This window comes from Nematolebias whitei, chromosome 3, assembly GCF_014905685.2.
Source record: "Nematolebias whitei isolate Nwh7 chromosome 3, NemWhi1, whole genome shotgun sequence".
Lineage (NCBI taxonomy): Eukaryota > Metazoa > Chordata > Actinopteri > Cyprinodontiformes > Rivulidae > Nematolebias > Nematolebias whitei.
Window position 1 is genome coordinate 31,167,199 of NC_056500.1, and position 17,813 is coordinate 31,185,011.

Genomic DNA, 17,813 nt, shown 5'->3' on the forward strand with positions numbered 1-17,813 from the left:
ACTTCTGCCTCTGTTATGCTCAGTTTAACAATCTGATTAGCGCCATACAGAGGTCGGATGTGTATTTGTTCACACCAACAAAACTGCTGCCGTCCTCCGTGTTTCCTCACTATCAGGTTAACAACTGTGCTTCAGTTCTTCAGAACTCTCTGTTAGATGTTTCAGCAAAGCTTAAAGTTACTAAGGAAAGAAATCTATCTGGAAATCCTGAGTTTCATGCTGATTAAGATTTAGCAAGAAAAACAGAAATGAGAGCTTTACTTATGACTCAGCTTAAAGAGATAGTTGGGCTCAGTGGAAAGGTTATGAACAAGTGGAGTATGAATATTTAGGCAGCTCATAATTCAATTTAATTAGGTTTGTGGATATACACAAGAAGGCAGCTGTAAAACTTATAATGTTGATCCAAAACACCATACAACTGCAATACAAATACAAAAACATTTATTTACCAAATGAATTTATTATTGTTTGTTTTACATACAATAAAGAAATACTGATTGATTTTTATGTATAATAAAGATTGCACATAAACATGTGTCAAAAGACATTAATCATCACAGGCTACGCACCAACAGTTACCGTAGATGTTTACTTACCTTTGAAAATGCCACAGAAAGGCTAACGTGATTAAAATCGTGTTTACGCAGGTCAATTGTACAAAAATCGAGCATTTCCAGTTCATTATGAAAGACAGGCACGTTATGATAACTTCAGCTATTATAAATATACATTTTCGGAATTCAGCGACAAAATAATTAAAAAAAGTAAATATCTTAAAAAATTTAAAAAATAACCTATAAAATAAAAAATCTTCTATGGCAGCAGCTCTAATGCTCCACCGTGCATAATCTTCTCTGTGGGAAGGTTGCCGGATTGAATCCTGGCCAGGGACCTTTCTGGGTGGAGTTTGCATGTTCTTTCCGTGCATGCGTGGGTTTTCTCCGGGTGCTCCGGTTTCCTCCCACAGACCAAAAACATGCATGTTAGGCTGATTGGTAACTCTAAATTGTCTCTAGGTGTGAGTGAGAGAGTGAATGGTTGTTTGTCTCGTTTGTCTCTGTGTGTCTCTGTGATGGACTGTCCAGGGTGTCCCCCGCCTCTCACACAGTGACTGCTGGATATGGGCACCAGTGACCCCCATGACTGGAAAAGAAAGAAGCAGCTAAAGATAATGGATGGATGGATGGATAATATCCCACTGTTAGATGTTGTGCATTTAGAAATAGATTATAACCCTCACCTCTACTAATGTACCTGTTCTAGACAGCTCTTTGAATGACTTCAGTGTGGAGGAAAATATACTTTAATTCTGTCCAAACTGATGAGCTAACGGCTTTTCCAAACTTTGCAAAGATCAAAGTGTAAAACTGACATTTTAAAGCAACTTCGATCTCTTATCAACTTACATCCCCCTCAGTTTCACATTATAATGAATTCTATGATAGCAGCAACTAGCTTTAACATTTCCAGTGCAGACTGGGGCACTTCTGGTAGAAATATCTTAACATTTCTGACAGAATAACTGTACAAAGCAGTATTGACAGTGGTATAAAAGTATATAAAATAGCATTTTCTCTAACTGCTATGCAGTGTTTGACATTGGTTGTTTTAAGATTGCAGCAGTCTACTTTGGTTTTGTCCACACTTGAACTAGCAATTAGCTTGACAGTCAGATTCAGCTACATTTGTCCAATATGTGGTCATTTAAAGAGCTAAAGCAAGTCAAAGATTAATTGTTCGTAGTCTTTTTACATAACCCCAGTCTACCAGTCTAAAATATCCGATCCACCCCTTTAAGCTTATATTTGCTTTGATATAAATAAAAGTTGTGTTTGTCTCATCAAATTTATATTGTAAATATTATCTCTCTCCTAACATATCATGAAGAATTTGAGGCTAACTTATATAGTTTAAGTGCTGAAACACGTGTCTGTGGTTGTCTCTGTGTTTCTGCATGTGTGCTTCCATGAAATGAAGCCTCTCGTGACATAGTGTCTCTTGTCCAGTCTGTGTTTACCTGCCAGTATATATTCTAAGTCAAAAGTGTTAAGGGTGCAGGATGATGAACAAAGGCATGCACTGATGAGAAATGTATGGATGCATTTTATTTGTTGTTGTGTGCACCTTATCTGTGGTTTTGTCTAAAACAGGTCTCTCATGTAAATGAGTCCTCGTGACTCGATGAGACTAACCCGTATAAATAAAGGTTGAATGGAAACAAAAATATCAACTTGCAAATGACTGAGAATAAAGAAACAAATTGAACAAAGGGAAAGCTGAATGTGGTCTACTCCTCTGTCTCTACTACGTATTTATCATCTTCCTGCAGTGATCATGCCTGGTCTTGCTCACAGGAAGCAAACACTCACACATATAAACATAAGAACAAAAGAGCAAAGAAACATAGAGGTGGAATGAACAACAAACTATAATCAGAGTTTTACCAGAAAACTTTGATAAGCTGAGGCTTCAGAAAATTAAACCCATTGAATGTTGTGGTCAGTTCGTCTCTGTCGGTTGATTGTCAGAGGGTAAAAATATACACAGTGCAGAGCCAGGTTTTGGTCTGCCTGCGGTTAATCGCTCTCACGATGGTCCGTTCTTGCACAGTGTCGTCATGTTGACTCTTAAAGCTCCAGGTCTCATCCTCGCGTACCTGTGAAACAGTTTCAGATGAACTGTGAGAGAGTAGCGTCTTACAAGCAGCCCTGACAAAGGTCTGAGCAGCTTCTCAGTGGCAGCACATTGTTAAACCAAGTCAGCAGCATCCTACCTGATAATTATTATCTGATGTTTTTGAACTTTGTGCTCTATATTTCTCAAACTTTTCAGGTTCAGGGACCCCTTACAGGAGAGAAAAAGTTTCTAGGACCCCCTCAACTATAATAATGATTATAATTAATAATTTCAACTTCCAAAAATTACAGTTTTGAGAAAATTAACAGCGTCAAAAACCACTTGAAAACTTTAAGGTTCAAGGTTCTTTATTGTCATTCGCATCACATGTGGTACATGAGGTGGAACGAAATGATGTACTCAAGGTCCCCTATTCACACAATGAACATTCTAAATGTATCGCCACTTCTTCACATTATTAAGGAAACTCTTGACAATAAACTGAACAGAATCACAGCAGAAGTCATACCAAGTAACAGGGCCTCATTTATAAACAGATTGATGCCGGAGTGCAAATAGTGGGTGGGCCAGAGGGGGGTCTCAGGGTCCACCCCCAGAAAATTTTGAATAAAGTAAATGTGATTTCCTGCATTTTGGTGTATTTTAACAAATTGTTAAACATCTATGTGCTTGTAAAACAAAAATCCTTTTTTTTGCGGGGACCACAGTTTGAGAACCACTGCTTTATACTCTGCATAATCTTTTTCTATAAAAGTAATTCTCAGTTTCAAAGTACATTGTGCTCACATTTTAGAACCGGACGATGTAACTCTTTTTTTATTGAATTGACCCAAAAGGTTAATCAATCGTATGATTACTTTCTGAGAGTTTTGCTCAAATCCAAATCCAGTGATTCATGAGACACACGGCTTACCAACAGAACCGTGAAGACACACGCAGATTGAGGTGAAAACATCGCTCACCTTTTAGTGACAGGCGATAAATATGCTTCTTTGGATTATTTATTTATTAACCTTTATTTAACCAGACAAATCCCACTGAGATCACAGATCTCTTTTGCAAGAGGTCTGGACCTGAAGACAGACTAACATGCATGTTTTTGATCTGTGGGAGGAAACCGGAGTACCAGGAGAAAACCCACACAAGTACGAGAAGAACATGCAAACTCCACACAGAAAGACCCCAGGTCCAACTGGGGATTGAACCCAGGACCTTCTTGCTGTGAGGCAACAGTGCTAACCACTGATCCATCGTGCTGCTCTTAATGAAAAGAGACTTAATAAGCAGAACAAAATGTGCACATACTGTATGCATGAAAACAGGGGCTGCTGTGGAGCAGTGGTAGGGCAGCCAACTTGGAACCAGGAAGTCACAGGTTCAATTCCCTCCCATGCCCACATGTCATGGTGTCCTTGAGCACAACACCTCATCCCCAACCACTCCCTGGCCGTTTAAATAGCTGCTCGCTGCTCCACATGTTAATGACAAGACATAGCATATTTACATTTAAAAACAGGAACCATATCAAACTCGTTTCCACCTGGACGTTGTAACATTGAATTTTAAGCTCCCAAACAGATTTCATATTTAAACGTTCAAAGTGGATGATACTGAGCTTGTCTGACATTTAAAGTGTTGCTCATAGCCTCCCCGAGCAGCTTTGTCAAGCAACAGTGAACACTGTAGCCCTTTGAGCAAATGTTTGCAAGCTGCTGCTGACAAATATTAAAACTGACAGTCAGGCCATTATCTCAGATCCTGCTTAAAATTAAACAACCCACACTCAACTGTTTACTCATCTTGAGTATGTGGACTCTCTCTACAAAGTTTAGCTAATATCACAACAAGTTGTTTCTCAAGCGTCTTTAATTTGTTTATGACCGTTTTCTGAATCAATCACATGAAGTCACAGGAAAGTGGTGCATCGCTCCCTCGGGCACCATAATTGTTACAATATCCTGTGTGTGCAATGGCTTATTATTTACAGAAATGGTGTGTGTGTGTGTTTGGGAGGGGGCTGTATGGTCAAAGTGTAGACATATTCATGAAAAGTGTTAATCTTACTATAGAGGAGAAGCAGTTCCCTAAAAACTGGTTGTGTTTAGTTTGTCTATCATCACCACTATCATCACTCACTTCCTATCTCTTTCTATATGCCCCTGGGGGCCCTGAGAACCAATGGGAGCCAAGCAAAGAGCACGCTAACGGCTTGGAAAGAATACAAGTAGAGTGCCAAATGTCAGGTAGCACAACCTGAACTGATGAAACAGTTTGTCTTTATGCCTCTCCCTTGTTTTCTGTCCCATATGCTTTCCTTCACACATCTGATTACCGTATATACTTTTTACGCTGTTCGTGTTGCTCCAATGAGCGCAGCAATGATGAAAATACACAGTGGTGTATTGCTGTGCATGCCAGGAGTGCGCAGTTATGAATTAATGTAAATGAGTCCTCATTGATCTTACATGAAATTACACCATCTTTCAGAAACACAATGTGGTTCAGTTTTGCTTGTTTGACAGCGTATAGCTAACCTTTTCTTTTGCTCCAGTAATAACAATTTTATTTTTCAGTACACATTCAAAGTGTCTTGGCAGATCACACAAATTACCTCTGGACACTGGTAACAATAAATATAAAGGTGTAAAATATTGAGCATGTATCTTTTTTTTTTTTTTACCCCGTTGATACATTGGTTTTTAGTTTGGATCTGTTAGCGAACCTCTGAATTTACTAACCTTATTTTTAAAACATAAATGGCACTTTTAGTTGGAAAAAATCGGTACTACAGTACATTCAATAAAGTTCCTTTTATAAGGGATTAATTAATGCTTTGTAAATATGTCGGCTGTTCCTATGTTTGGAAGCACTTTAAAAAGTAACAACATTTAGGTGTTTTATTTTTTTAATCTAATTGTTGAAGAAATTACTAAAAGTACAGCAGATAGTCTGCCTTAAAAAGAGTGTTATATAAATGATTAATAATGCTTTACAAGTATTTTCATAGTCATAAATAAAGTATTAGACGTTAAATTCTTTATAAAGAGGCCCTTATTGGGAAGTGATTACTCGATAAAAAGTCATTATAGAACGTGCTCTTATTTACCTTAACATTCATTAATATGAAACATGTTTTTACCGTATTTTCCGCCGTACACGTCGCACCGCCCTATAAGTCGCATCAGTCCAAATATGTCTAATAAATTGGAAAAATTCATAAATATGTCACATCTATTATGTGTCACTGCTGACGACCCAGAAATGTGGACCGGTGTTGTGCCAAAAATCGATTGGCTGCCAAATGGCGGCTGCGGGAGCGTGCACGGGAGGACTTAATAATTTAACAAGATTAACACCTAAAAACAATTCTTTGTTTGCTTGACTTTATAGCAGAGTGTGTCTCAGTTGAACTTTTACTTAATAAATGCACTTTAATGGTCAAATTAGCTGCATTTCGCCGGAGCAGTGCAGCGAAAAGAAGCTGATTTGACGGTCGCTCCAAGCAGCGAGCAGAATGAAGGTGGCAGGCTATGGCAAACCAATGATGTCATTAATAGCTGGTGAAGATTCTCAGTCATCCAGGACATGGTAAATTAAAAAAAAATATATACCAAGACAAAAACAATAAAGTATAAAGTAAAGTATAATAAATAAAGTCCAGTTGTTTTTGTCTTGAACTTTTTTGAATTTGTCATTACAGCCACTTTTACCTATTACATGATACAATGGCATGCCTTACTACTCGAGTGCCATCTAGTGGCTGAAAATGGTAGTGTTCAATATTGTCAGTCAGAATTAATGAAAACGGTCATATCTCAGCCAAAAATTGGTTTATAAATACGGGGGAAAATTCATAAATGCTTTGCTTCGGTCTATAAGTCGCAGGGCATGCAAATTATGCAAAAAAATCACGACTTATAGGACAAAAAATAACGTACTTGTTTATTTGAAGTTATTTTGTTTGTATTTGAGGATGTTTAGGGCAACTTTTGGCCCTTGGGCCATATGTTACCCATGTGTGGTTGTTACTCTAATTGACATTCATTTGACATGTTTTTATTATCGGTGTTATGCATGTTACTTTTTATGTGCTGTTTCTGATAAAGGGTACATGAGTATAATTCATGTGTTGTTTAATTTTAGTATCAGAAGAAATGTCTTAAGACCTGCACCTGGTTTTATTTTGATTTGTGAAATGACCCCCTCCCTCTGTTCTCTTTTTGTTTTTCCTGTCTCCAGGACCTGTCCTGCATCGATGACCTCTCGAACTCTCTGTTCTCCTCTCCGGCTGACTCTCTGTCAGAGTATGCTGACTCTCAAACCTTCGTCAGCGGCGACACCCTGGACAGCGTTCCCACGCTGTGGGACGTCAACACTAGCAGCACCGCCACACCAGCACAGAGCCACTTAGAGGTCAGCAGCAATCAGTCACATAAAGACTAGTTATTACAGCAGCAGCTCAAACTACTATTACTGTAACTACATCTAACTACTGTATAATCAAGGCCTTTTAATAATCACATGAAATGGGGGGGGGGGGGGTAAAGACCAAAAAGCGAACAATGGTCATATTGTCCATCTCAGTGTTGCTCACTGCTGAGTTTTACTCCCCTTACATTATAAAGCTTGTGTTCATTCTTACAGTTTAAATCATCCCAGCTTGTTTTGACTCAGTTTGATTACTATTAAAAAAAAAAAAATTCTTGTTTGTATAATTTAAAAAGCTGGACAGGCATTTGGTTAAACAAGGATTACTTTCTCTTACTAAGAGTAGTACCTCATTGAGCTGAGGCTGTTGAAGATGGCATTCAGTCTCTTATGGTTTAATCTGCTGGATTACTTCTTTTTTTTTTAATTTTCACAAATTGCACCAGTTTTTCACTAATTGTTATTCATCAGCGCTGTTTTATATCTGGACACTTGCTTTTGATGTTTTCTGTCAGGGAGCTCCTGTGCTGGAGTCAAAATGCAGCTCTGGTGCTCTTGAGGCAGATTAGAGAAGCCTAGGACCAAGCTGAGACAAGTTTAGGAAGCCTGTGACAACTCTGCAACAGTTTTAAGAAGAGAAAAAAAAGTCACAACTTTTCAAAACTTAAGCCACAAGATTGTGGGCAAATGCAACTTGTGAGAAAAAACAAACAAAGCACAAATGTTTTGAGGCATTTTGGAAAGTCCCTCATGAATGCAGTTCACCAACTAGTCCAGTGAGATACCAGCTTAAATACAGTGTTTCACTCTGCTGTGACTGCTGGTGATTAGTTAGCAGTGTTGGTGAAGGAGTCTTCAAAATGTCTCTAAACATTTGCAGGGGCTTCTCAATTTCCTTGCGTGAGTCACAGAGAATCACAATTTTGTCACTTGAATTTTGAACATGTTAAAATAAAAGGTGCAACAAATATTGTCAGAAAATATTCACAGACATGTCCATGGTGACTCAAATGTGTCTTAAAGTACTTTGTATACACTTTAGAGAGCTAGAGCTACTTTGATTTTTGCATTGGAGCTCTCCTATGACCATAAACATCTGTGGCCACAGCTAAAGACCACACCAACAACAAACACTAATTGTTAAAGAAAACTTGTCCAAATGTGCCTGTCTTCTTTTCTCAAGTGTACTTCAGCAGATTAAATCATAAACTCAGGGCTGCCAATGTGTGTACAAAGCAGGTCATGGTGGGTATGATGTGGGTGGAGGTGGAAAACAAAATACTGAGCACAGTCCTGAATCGGCTGCAGCCGCAAGGTTGCAAATACAAAATATGACTAATTTCTTGCAATTTTATCTCACCAACTAATCTCCAACAGTCACAGTCCAGTGAAAAGATCCTTATTATTCTTAGACCTTTATTAGTTTCTTTTTACACTTTATATTTTTGCTATTGTTGGATGTAACTGGGACCATGTGTACACAATTTCATTCCACCTCATGTACCACATGTGATTGTATACACAAACAAGTGGCTTGTCTCTGCCAAGGATTAATAACATATCCTTAATCACACTTAATAAATTAATAATAATAATATTATTATTAAAATGCACAATATTTATACATGGCATGCACTAAAACACAATGTAATACAGGCCTTGATGGTATTTTGCAGGACTCACTCTCTTTATTTTAGCTTATGTTATTAATTGTTAAGAACTCAGTTTTTAGTTAAATAATCCTGTCCAGTTTTTGTTCCTTGTTCTTGTAATGAAATTAATGATCGTTAAGTTTTCAAGATGTGTTCCCGAGTCTTTTCACTTTACTGTTGAAGCCCTGATAAATTTGATGGGTTCATTAATCCTGACTTGATCAGAGCACATTTATTTCACCTACTTTCTGAAAGCTCATCATGTTTTCTTTTTTTTATTCTGCCCTCATTCCATCCAGTTTGTTTCCTAGACACGTACAACTGAGCCCTACTCTAAACGACACCCACAAAGTACCCACATGCTTAGAAAGACTATTTATTACTCTTTATTTTAGTTACTTTGTTTTGATTTTTTCGACTGCATTTATTTGATTTGAGTTTGTATTTCTTTATGATATGTTTTGTTAACAGCAGAATGGCACCGGCAGGTTTCAAAACTTGGCCAGTTTGGATGATATAACAGCTATTATCAGCACTCCACCTTTAGGAGGATTCCAGGTAGCAACACCAACCTCTGCAGTGTCTTACTTAAATAAACTCACAAACCGTCTTCCAAGAACACACAGATAGGTTGTGTTATATGTCTGATTTGTACGTCTGTAGCGTGGGGAAGTTTTTATTATTGTTTAACAGAAACATTGTCTACTAATCAGGAGGGGGTCTCGTTTTGACACAGCAGACACACGAGGTTTTAGCTGATGACCCGTGCTCTCTGAAAAACTTATAATGCTGCAGATGATACAAGCATGTCTGCAGTTTGCATGCTCATCTATCTTCATGCAAATGAACGCTGCACAAAATGTAAATTGATCTTTTTTTGGCGGTAGTACATTAATCCTCTGTGTGTCAAAAAGAGATCTGCCGCTTCTCTGTTTCATACGATAACTTTTACCTGGCAAAGATAAAACAATGTGGTTTCTCTGCATTTCTTTAACTACAGCCTCAATTCCAAAAAAGTTGGGACCTTTTGTAAAATGTAAAATAAAAATGATGCAATTATTAGTAGATCACATGAACCCATGTATTTTTTTCCACAATGAATCAGTAAACATATCAAATGTTTAAACTAAGTAATTGTCTAAAAGAAAATCAAATAAATAAACTTAGGGTTATTCTGGGTTTGATGGCAGCAACAGATGTCAAAAAGGTTGGGACAGGGGCAACAAAAAGCTGTAAAACCACCGGTAAGTGGCAAAAGTAAAGAAAATACAGCCAGAGGACCATTTTTGCAACTGTGTAGGTAACTGGCAACAATTCAGTTAGAGAGCTGGGTATTGAACGGAAATTTTAGAGAGCTAATCTCTCAGAAGTAAAAATGGGCAGAGGTTCAACTGGCGGCCAAAAAACGGCATCTCAAAATAGTGGCACAATTTTAGAATAATGTTCCTCAATTGGAAAATTGGGAAGATTTTGAATGTCCCATTATCTACATTTCATCTCTATCTAAAGATTTCAAGAATTTGGAGAAATCTGCGCAGAAAGACAAGTCTGAAAGTCAATGTGGGATGGCTGTGATCTTTGCCCCACAGGCAGCACTGCATTTAAAAGGTTGAGTCAGGTCCTCTGGACGGGTTGAAACGTTTCATCTTTTATCCAAAAGACTTCTTCAGTCAGAGGAGCTGCAACAAACACAGTCTTATAAATAGCACCGTCTCATCCAGTTTGATGATGACATCCAGAACTAGCTGTTCACATGCACAAGTCGGGCCAACAGCCTAATGACCTTGGGCTGCCCCTGTTAAGATGTGCACATCCTTGAAAGAGAGGAACGTTGGTTTGAGAGAGGAGTGAAGGAAGCGTCTTCTGGATATCACTGCATATGTTCAGGAAAACTTTTACAAATAATTGTCTGTAAACACTTTTTGTTGTGCCACCCACAAATCCTGATTAAAGCTTCATCCAAACTATACATCCCACAGTTCAAAAGCCTGCCTCTCTGATGGTATGGGGGTGCATTAGTGCCTTTGGCAATGGCAACATGGTTCTGTAATAGAAGAGTCCAAGGGCTGAACTGGGCTGTCTGCAGTCTAGGCCTCTCCTTAACTGAAGACATTTGACACATCATAAAACAAAAACAATCCAGCACCAGGACTGAATGGGACATTTGTCTCATTAACATCTAGCAGCTGGTTTTTATTTATTTATGTATTTATTCAGTTCTTAGACGTACAGACTGTTGTTAAAAGAAGAGAAGGTGGTTTCACAGTGGGAAACATGGACCTATCACAGCTTTTTAAGAGTTGTTGCTGCTGTAAAATTCCAATTTTATTTAATTTTTTAAATGGTACAATTTCTTGGTTTAACAATTTGAATTGTTTTCAATGTTCGACTTTTAATAAAATATGGATTTATGAGATCTGAAGAAGAAAAAAAAATCTGCACTGTCCCAACTATTTGGAAGTGGAGTTGTACATGTTCAGAAATTGTATTCATCTTTTTTATGTTACTTTACTCCGTCATAATTACTCTTACTAAGTTGTTAAGAAAGTGAATGTCATCGGGGTCACATTGTTATTTCCAGGCTCAGGGAACACAGCCACCACCAGTGGAGGAAGAGGATGCCGATGAGGAAGAGGCAGAAGAACTTGGGCATGTTGACACATACGCTGAGTACAAACCTTCTAAATGTATGTTAATAAACTATCAGCTGCCTTTCTATCTTTTTGTAATAGCTTGAGCAGTTTTAGGTTAACGTTTCCCCCTCTCTTTTCAGCCACTATAGGAATTTCTCATCCTGACATAGTGGTGGAAACCAACACGCTGTCCAGTGTCCCTCCTCCTGACGTCACATACACTTTGGCTATCCCCAAGCCGACTGTTGACAGTGGGCTTCTGTCTGCTCTGCAGCTAGAAGCTGTCATCTATGCCTGCCAGGTGCTGACACGAGAACGCAACACCTAGCAAACTAATAATTAAGGTGTTAATTCTTCCTGCGTCTTGTTTTCGTTGGTCCTTCAGCAACATGAGGTGATCCTTCAGAACAACCAGAGGGCGGGCTTCCTCATTGGAGATGGTGCCGGTGTTGGAAAGGGGCGCACCGTGGCAGGAATCATCCTGGAGAACTTCATTAAGGGAAGAAAGAAAGCACTGTGGTAAGAGCTGTTTAGGCTCCACGTCTGTGAAGTATCAGATGTCAGGTCGTCTTCAACATGTAGGAGCTTGTTGTGTAAAACTGAGCTAGATTTTTCTTTTTTTTTATGTTCTGCCCTCAGGTTTAGCATATCCAATGACCTGAAATATGACGCAGAGCGAGATCTCAAAGACATAAACGCACAGAATATTCCTGTGCTCGCCTTAAACAAGGTGTGTTCATGGGGGAGTTGATTTCCTAAAAATATCTGCATTATAACAGTGCATGAACCGTTTTCTTAACATTTGAATCGTTTAAATGTTTTGCTAGATTAAGTATGGAGACACAGCTACCTCAGAAGGAGTCCTGTTTGCAACTTACTCAGCGCTGATTGGTGAGAGTCAGGCTGGAGGGCAGCACCGGACAAGAATCAAGCAGATCCTGGATTGGTGCAAGCCGGACTTTGATGGAGTTGTATCCTTTATTCATCACCCGCCTCCAAAAGGCAGAGGTGGACAAAGATGTTTTTGCCCGTATCTGTGTGCATCTGTTTGTGTGCCTATCTGCTAGCAAAGTATCTTGTGGACCACTGGACACATTTTTATGTAACTTGCAGGAAGTAATAACTAGAAGTACATCTACAACTAAATAATTTTTGGTACCAACCCAGATCAAGATGGCTGCCACAGTCAAGTGACCTTAAAAAAAATCAAAAATGGAAATATCTCTGTTGGTTTTATATGTATCTGTTGTGGCCTGAAAGAGGATAATAAACGACACTTTGACACGATGCTTTCATTCAGGCAGCTGTAGTGGTAATTTATTTACAATAGCATCAAAGAACAACTTTTCTCTTTATGTCATAAAATATAGCAGTTAAATAACAAAAAATGTTTGTATAAAATAAATTATTTCACATCTTTCACACATACTTTCTTATATTTTTGTTAAAATATCAGTTAAAATAGAAACGTTCATTTGTTCTTGTACCAGAATAAAAACAATGCATTTAACCATAAATGTAGTCAAAACAGTCTCATTTTCAGTCCTCGAACGTACACTTCGCTTAGCTGGACCGTCTACACACACGCAATGTCATTACTAACACCCGCCTCGTGGTGACATGAGAACGGCAGACTGAACTAAGCTAATTAGCTTTAAACTACATTTTAAATCACGATCATAAACATCAGCCATTCGATAAAAGCCACTCAATTTTTAGGTGAAAATACTCAAAAACTCAACAGAGAATGTTTTACAAACGTTTTAAACACACAAACATTCTGTAACTACCTGAAAGTGGATTATAAAAGTAAAAAAAGATACTCTGACACGATGCTTTCATTCAGGCAGCTGTAGCGGGAATGAAGCATTGTCGAGAGCTCCTCCTCCTTCAAGTGCCTCAGACATGACTAATCGATCACATACGTCTATCAGAACTCAGCAAGTCGATCACAGATAAATAAATCTTAACATCAGAACCCTTACAGAAAAAGTTATTTTAACCAGAAAACTATTTTAAACATGAAGTAATTAATGAATGCATTTTTAATGAATTAAAAATGAATTTGTATTTTACGTCACTGCAACTGTTTTCACTCACCATTTATCTAAACTGGACCAACTATTGTTTGAAATAAATTTCAATGGATCACATATCCACCTAGAGTTTGCACTGTTAATAGATGAAACTGATTCTCAACACATACTCTGAGCCCCTTTGTTAAAATACCTGCATTTAAATATTTGCTAGTAACTACGGGTAATGGGAGTCACTGCTGTCTATGAGTTTGCAAAGTATCTCATTAACCACTGAACAGGCTTGTTTTTTTACTTTCAGGATATACAGTAATCATTAAATGTACAACTTTTGTGGTCAATCCAAATCAAGATGGCTGCCAGCTGACCTTAGAAAAACAAAAATGTCTATAATTTGGTCATTTTTACAGATATCGAGCTACACCTCAGTTTATTAGTGTTTGAATGTCATTTAGATTGTACATGTGAATACAAATAATAAATGAATGTTGTACATTTTACAACATATTTTCTGAGCTTGACATCTAATGATTCTCCATAACAATGCTTTAAACCTTATTGCTGCCCTTTAGTCAGAATGACCCATTAGACCTCAGTCTCAAAACTGAAGGCTTGTGTGTAATTTTTGACCCAAGGGCAACAGGAAGATTAAGATTTGATCATACCAGCTATAACTCAATATAAGATGGTATTTGTCTAAACCTCCAGCATTAAAAACAGTAAGAGATATTCTAGGGTTGCTCTTTCTTACATTTTCATGTGCATTCCATGTGCTGCTCGCTACTGAGCTGAACTTTACATCCAACGTTTTACCTTGTTGTCTACAAAACAATGCACTGTGCATTTGTTGTTTAGCCCTAACTTCTCACCACAACAGATTATTTTCGACGAATGCCACAAAGCCAAGAACGCCACCTCCACTAAGATGGGCAAAGCAGTGCTTGACCTGCAGAACAAGCTGCCACAGGCCAGAGTGGTGTACGCCAGTGCCACAGGTGGGCTGACAGATAAGTGAACGCTCATGCTAACAAGGAAATACAACAGGCTCTTTAAAAACTGACACTCGTCTTCTCCAGGTGCCTCTGAGCCAAAGAACATGATTTATATGAGCCGCCTGGGAATATGGGGTGAGGGCACACCGTTCAGAACATTTGAAGACTTCCTGCATGCCATTGAGAAGAGGTATGTAGATTCCTTTATAGACGTTTAAACCATTGTGAAGTCCTTGGCAATCACTTTGTAGTTATGGGCCATGAACATTATATACGTCTTTTCTTTGCAATTTGTGTGCAGAGGGGTTGGAGCCATGGAGATTGTAGCCATGGACATGAAAGTAAGTGGGATGTATATTGCCAGGCAGCTGAGCTTCTCTGGAGTGTCCTTCCGCATCGAGGAGATTGGACTGGACAGCGATATCAGAGAGGTCTACAACAAAGCTGCCAAACTGGTCAGTTTTGTGCCTCTTTTGATCTGGTTTTGGCTTTTTTGTTTGTTCCCCCCACCCCCAAAAAAGAGAGAAAAATTGGGAAGTGACAGATGTGAATTTGTGTGCAGTGGGCAGAGGCGCTGCAGGTGTTCATGCTGGCGGCTGACGAGCTGGGCCTGGTCAGCAGGAAGTCTCTGTGGGGACAGTTCTGGTCGTCTCACCAGCGCTTCTTTAAATATCTCTGTATCGCTGCCAAAGTGCGCTCCCTAGTGGAACTGGCCCAGAAAGAGCTGGAGGCTGGAAAGGTCAGTGGATACACACCTAATCACTCGTGTGACACAAAACCTTGTAAAGCCTTAAAGCTCTGAGGCAGAATTTGTCCATTTCCTCTGCAGCACAACAGCAGAAATGTTGACCATGACACTTTCTTTGCATCTTTTAAAAGTCATTTTAATTCGACAATAACAAAGAGTTGATGTGCATCGTTCTTTGTTTCTCCTTTTCTTTTTCCTTTGCAGTGCATCGTCATCGGGCTGCAGTCAACTGGAGAATCACGCACCAGAGAAGTCTTGGATGAGAATGACGGACATCTTGACAGATTTGTTTCTGCAGCAGAGTAAGTTTTAAAATAAACTAGAGAAACTGCATTTCCTGCAAAAACGCAGTGTGAATGCTTATTGCTGAAGAACTTGCTGAAAAACAGATGAAATTAGCTAGAACATGCTGAAATGTAGCTGAAATATTTGATTATTTAAATTTAAATAAGCAGAAATTAGCACAAAAGTTAGGAAATCAGCTAAAGAAAAAAGCTGAAGTTGGCAAAAAAAAGTGTTGAAAAGTAGCTGAAAAGGCAGGAAGAAGCTTAATTTGCCAGAAGGAAATAGAAGGAGCTGAAATGAGCTTTAAAAAGTGGAATTTGCTAAAAAAGCTAAATTTAACACAAAAACAGCTAAAAACTAGCTGAAATAGTATAAAAAGCTAAAACTAGCAGAAAAACCTGAAAGCAGCATAACCAACTGAAATTAGTAGAAAGAAGTTAATTACGGTAAGCTGAAAGTAGTAGAAATCCCCAAGAAAAAACTTGAATTTATCAGAAAACACCTGAAATTAGCTAAAGAATAAAAAAGTGGCTGAAAAGTTGAACAAGCTTAAATTAGCAGAAGAAAGCAGAAACAACAGGTTTTCCCACTTGGGCTGAAAGAAGCAGAAATGAGCACATAAATTGGAAATTATCTGAAAAAAGTTGAAATAATCAAAAATCCACTGAAAAGTAGCTGAAAAATCAGAAGGGATCTTAAATTACCAGAAGGAAGTGGACAGGGCACATTTTTGCTGAATTAGGCTAAAAAAAATTAATGAGTGCAAATAATGTGGAATTAGCTGAAAAAGCTCAAATTCGCATAAAACAGATATTATAGCTGAAAAACAGCTATAGTAGTAGCTGAAATAGTAGAAAAATCTGAAACGCAGAAATGAGCTGAAAGGAGCAGAACAAACTGAAATTAGCAGAAAGAAGTTAGAAGAAGCACAACAATGTTGTAGTTAGCAGAAAGAATCTGAAAGGAGCACAAAACAGCTGAAAAAACAGCTGAAATAGTCTGAAAGTAGCAGGAAAAAGTATAAATTTTCACTTTTGTAAATAAAAAGAGCTCAATTCATTTTCTGTAATATCAAAATGGCAGAAATGCTAAATATTTCAAAAAGCTAAAGTTGCACCAATACCAAAAGTCATAGTTTTGACTCCAAAATGTTAGGGGTGCACCGATTGCAGTTTTCTGGCCGATCACGATCACCGATTTCTAAAAAGTCTGACCTGCCGATTCCGATTTTGGCCAATACCGATTTTGTTTTATAAGCGACACTGTCAGGTGTTATAATGTCACAATGCACCTTCAATTTTCCAACATTATATTATTGAAAAGCATACCCCTGAACAATATTCTAGAAACATACAAACTTGTTTTAACTGGCCATGAGGTAGTGCTCTGAAATATAAATGAAGTTCAGACAATTGTTGGTAAAAGTAAAAAAATTGGTAAGATCGGTTTCTCATGCAGGTATCGGCCAGCTGATTTATCAGTGCACCCCTACTCCAAAAGTGAATCAGTTGAAGATGTTAATCAAATGATTGCATTCATTCAAATACATTCACTGTTTCATGAGATATTTTGCTCGTGGTTGAGACATATACGCACGCAGTCTTTTTTAAACATAACCGCTCTGCCTTTGTGTTTGAGGACAGGTGATCAAAAGTGTATTTAGAGTGTTTGTTAGTATTACTGTTTCTGGATGAAAGGATGCAGAGCCACACTAGCAGGAACATAACTTTCCTGTTTGGTACCTTTCTGACTGTTTTGACCCAGTTTGGGCTCTTGGTTGCAGTTTTACTGGAGACTGTTATTTCTCAGCCTCTTTCACGTCATTTTGTGATGTCATGCTTCAACGTAATGCTCCAGTTTTGGTGGCATTTCACACATGCAAGTGTGTTCAAAGTGCCCAACCTCTTTCTTTTGCCTTACAATCTGCACTGAACCGAAATATAAATGGCTTTTGTTTATATTTTTGTTCAGTATATTGACTCAATGAGTGAGTCATTCATAAAAAAGGAGAAAAAAGGAAGTTGTGAGTGCTCTGAACTCTGTGACCTTGAGCCTTGCAGTAGACGTGTCTGAGTGGTTTTATTAGATCACACATCAGCATCATTATCTGCCTGTTGGCACCTGACGGCTCTAAAGACGGGAACCAGGAATGCATGTCTTGTCAGGGCTGGCCAATGTTGTTGCGATTGCTTTGATATTACAATCAAAGAGATTTATTTTCTCTTTTTTCTTCCCTTCTTTGCTTTAGGGGAGTTTTCCAGTCCCTTGTATCAAAGCATTTTCCTTCAGAGAAGCAGAGGAGGGAGAAGGCACCGGGAAATAAGAGAAAACGTAAGTAAATTAAAAGTCGAGCATTCCTTGAAAGCATGCACGTCGCCCGCCTCCTTTCATGCCATAGA

At 38.4% G+C, this 17,813-nt stretch overlaps 1 protein-coding gene across 2 annotated transcripts in view; it reads left to right on the forward strand.

The window, feature by feature from the left end:
- Positions 1-17,813, forward strand: part of si:ch73-63e15.2 (protein strawberry notch homolog 2) — a 71,155-nt gene that overhangs the window by 34,993 nt on the left and 18,349 nt on the right. Inside the window, exons 4-16 of one of the 2 annotated variants that reach the window (XM_037698191.1) lie at positions 6,880-7,053; positions 9,192-9,278; positions 11,302-11,407; positions 11,494-11,654; positions 11,739-11,872; positions 11,993-12,083; positions 12,181-12,324; positions 14,267-14,384; positions 14,466-14,571; positions 14,683-14,836; positions 14,944-15,120; positions 15,334-15,431; positions 17,663-17,745. In XM_037698191.1, coding sequence (XP_037554119.1) covers positions 6,880-7,053; positions 9,192-9,278; positions 11,302-11,407; positions 11,494-11,654; positions 11,739-11,872; positions 11,993-12,083; positions 12,181-12,324; positions 14,267-14,384; positions 14,466-14,571; positions 14,683-14,836; positions 14,944-15,120; positions 15,334-15,431; positions 17,663-17,745 — 1,633 coding nt within the window. The remainder of the gene's footprint in view (positions 1-6,879; positions 7,054-9,191; positions 9,279-11,301; positions 11,408-11,493; positions 11,655-11,738; positions 11,873-11,992; positions 12,084-12,180; positions 12,325-14,266; positions 14,385-14,465; positions 14,572-14,682; positions 14,837-14,943; positions 15,121-15,333; positions 15,432-17,662; positions 17,746-17,813) is intronic. The other variant, XM_037698192.1, reaches the window with a different exon arrangement.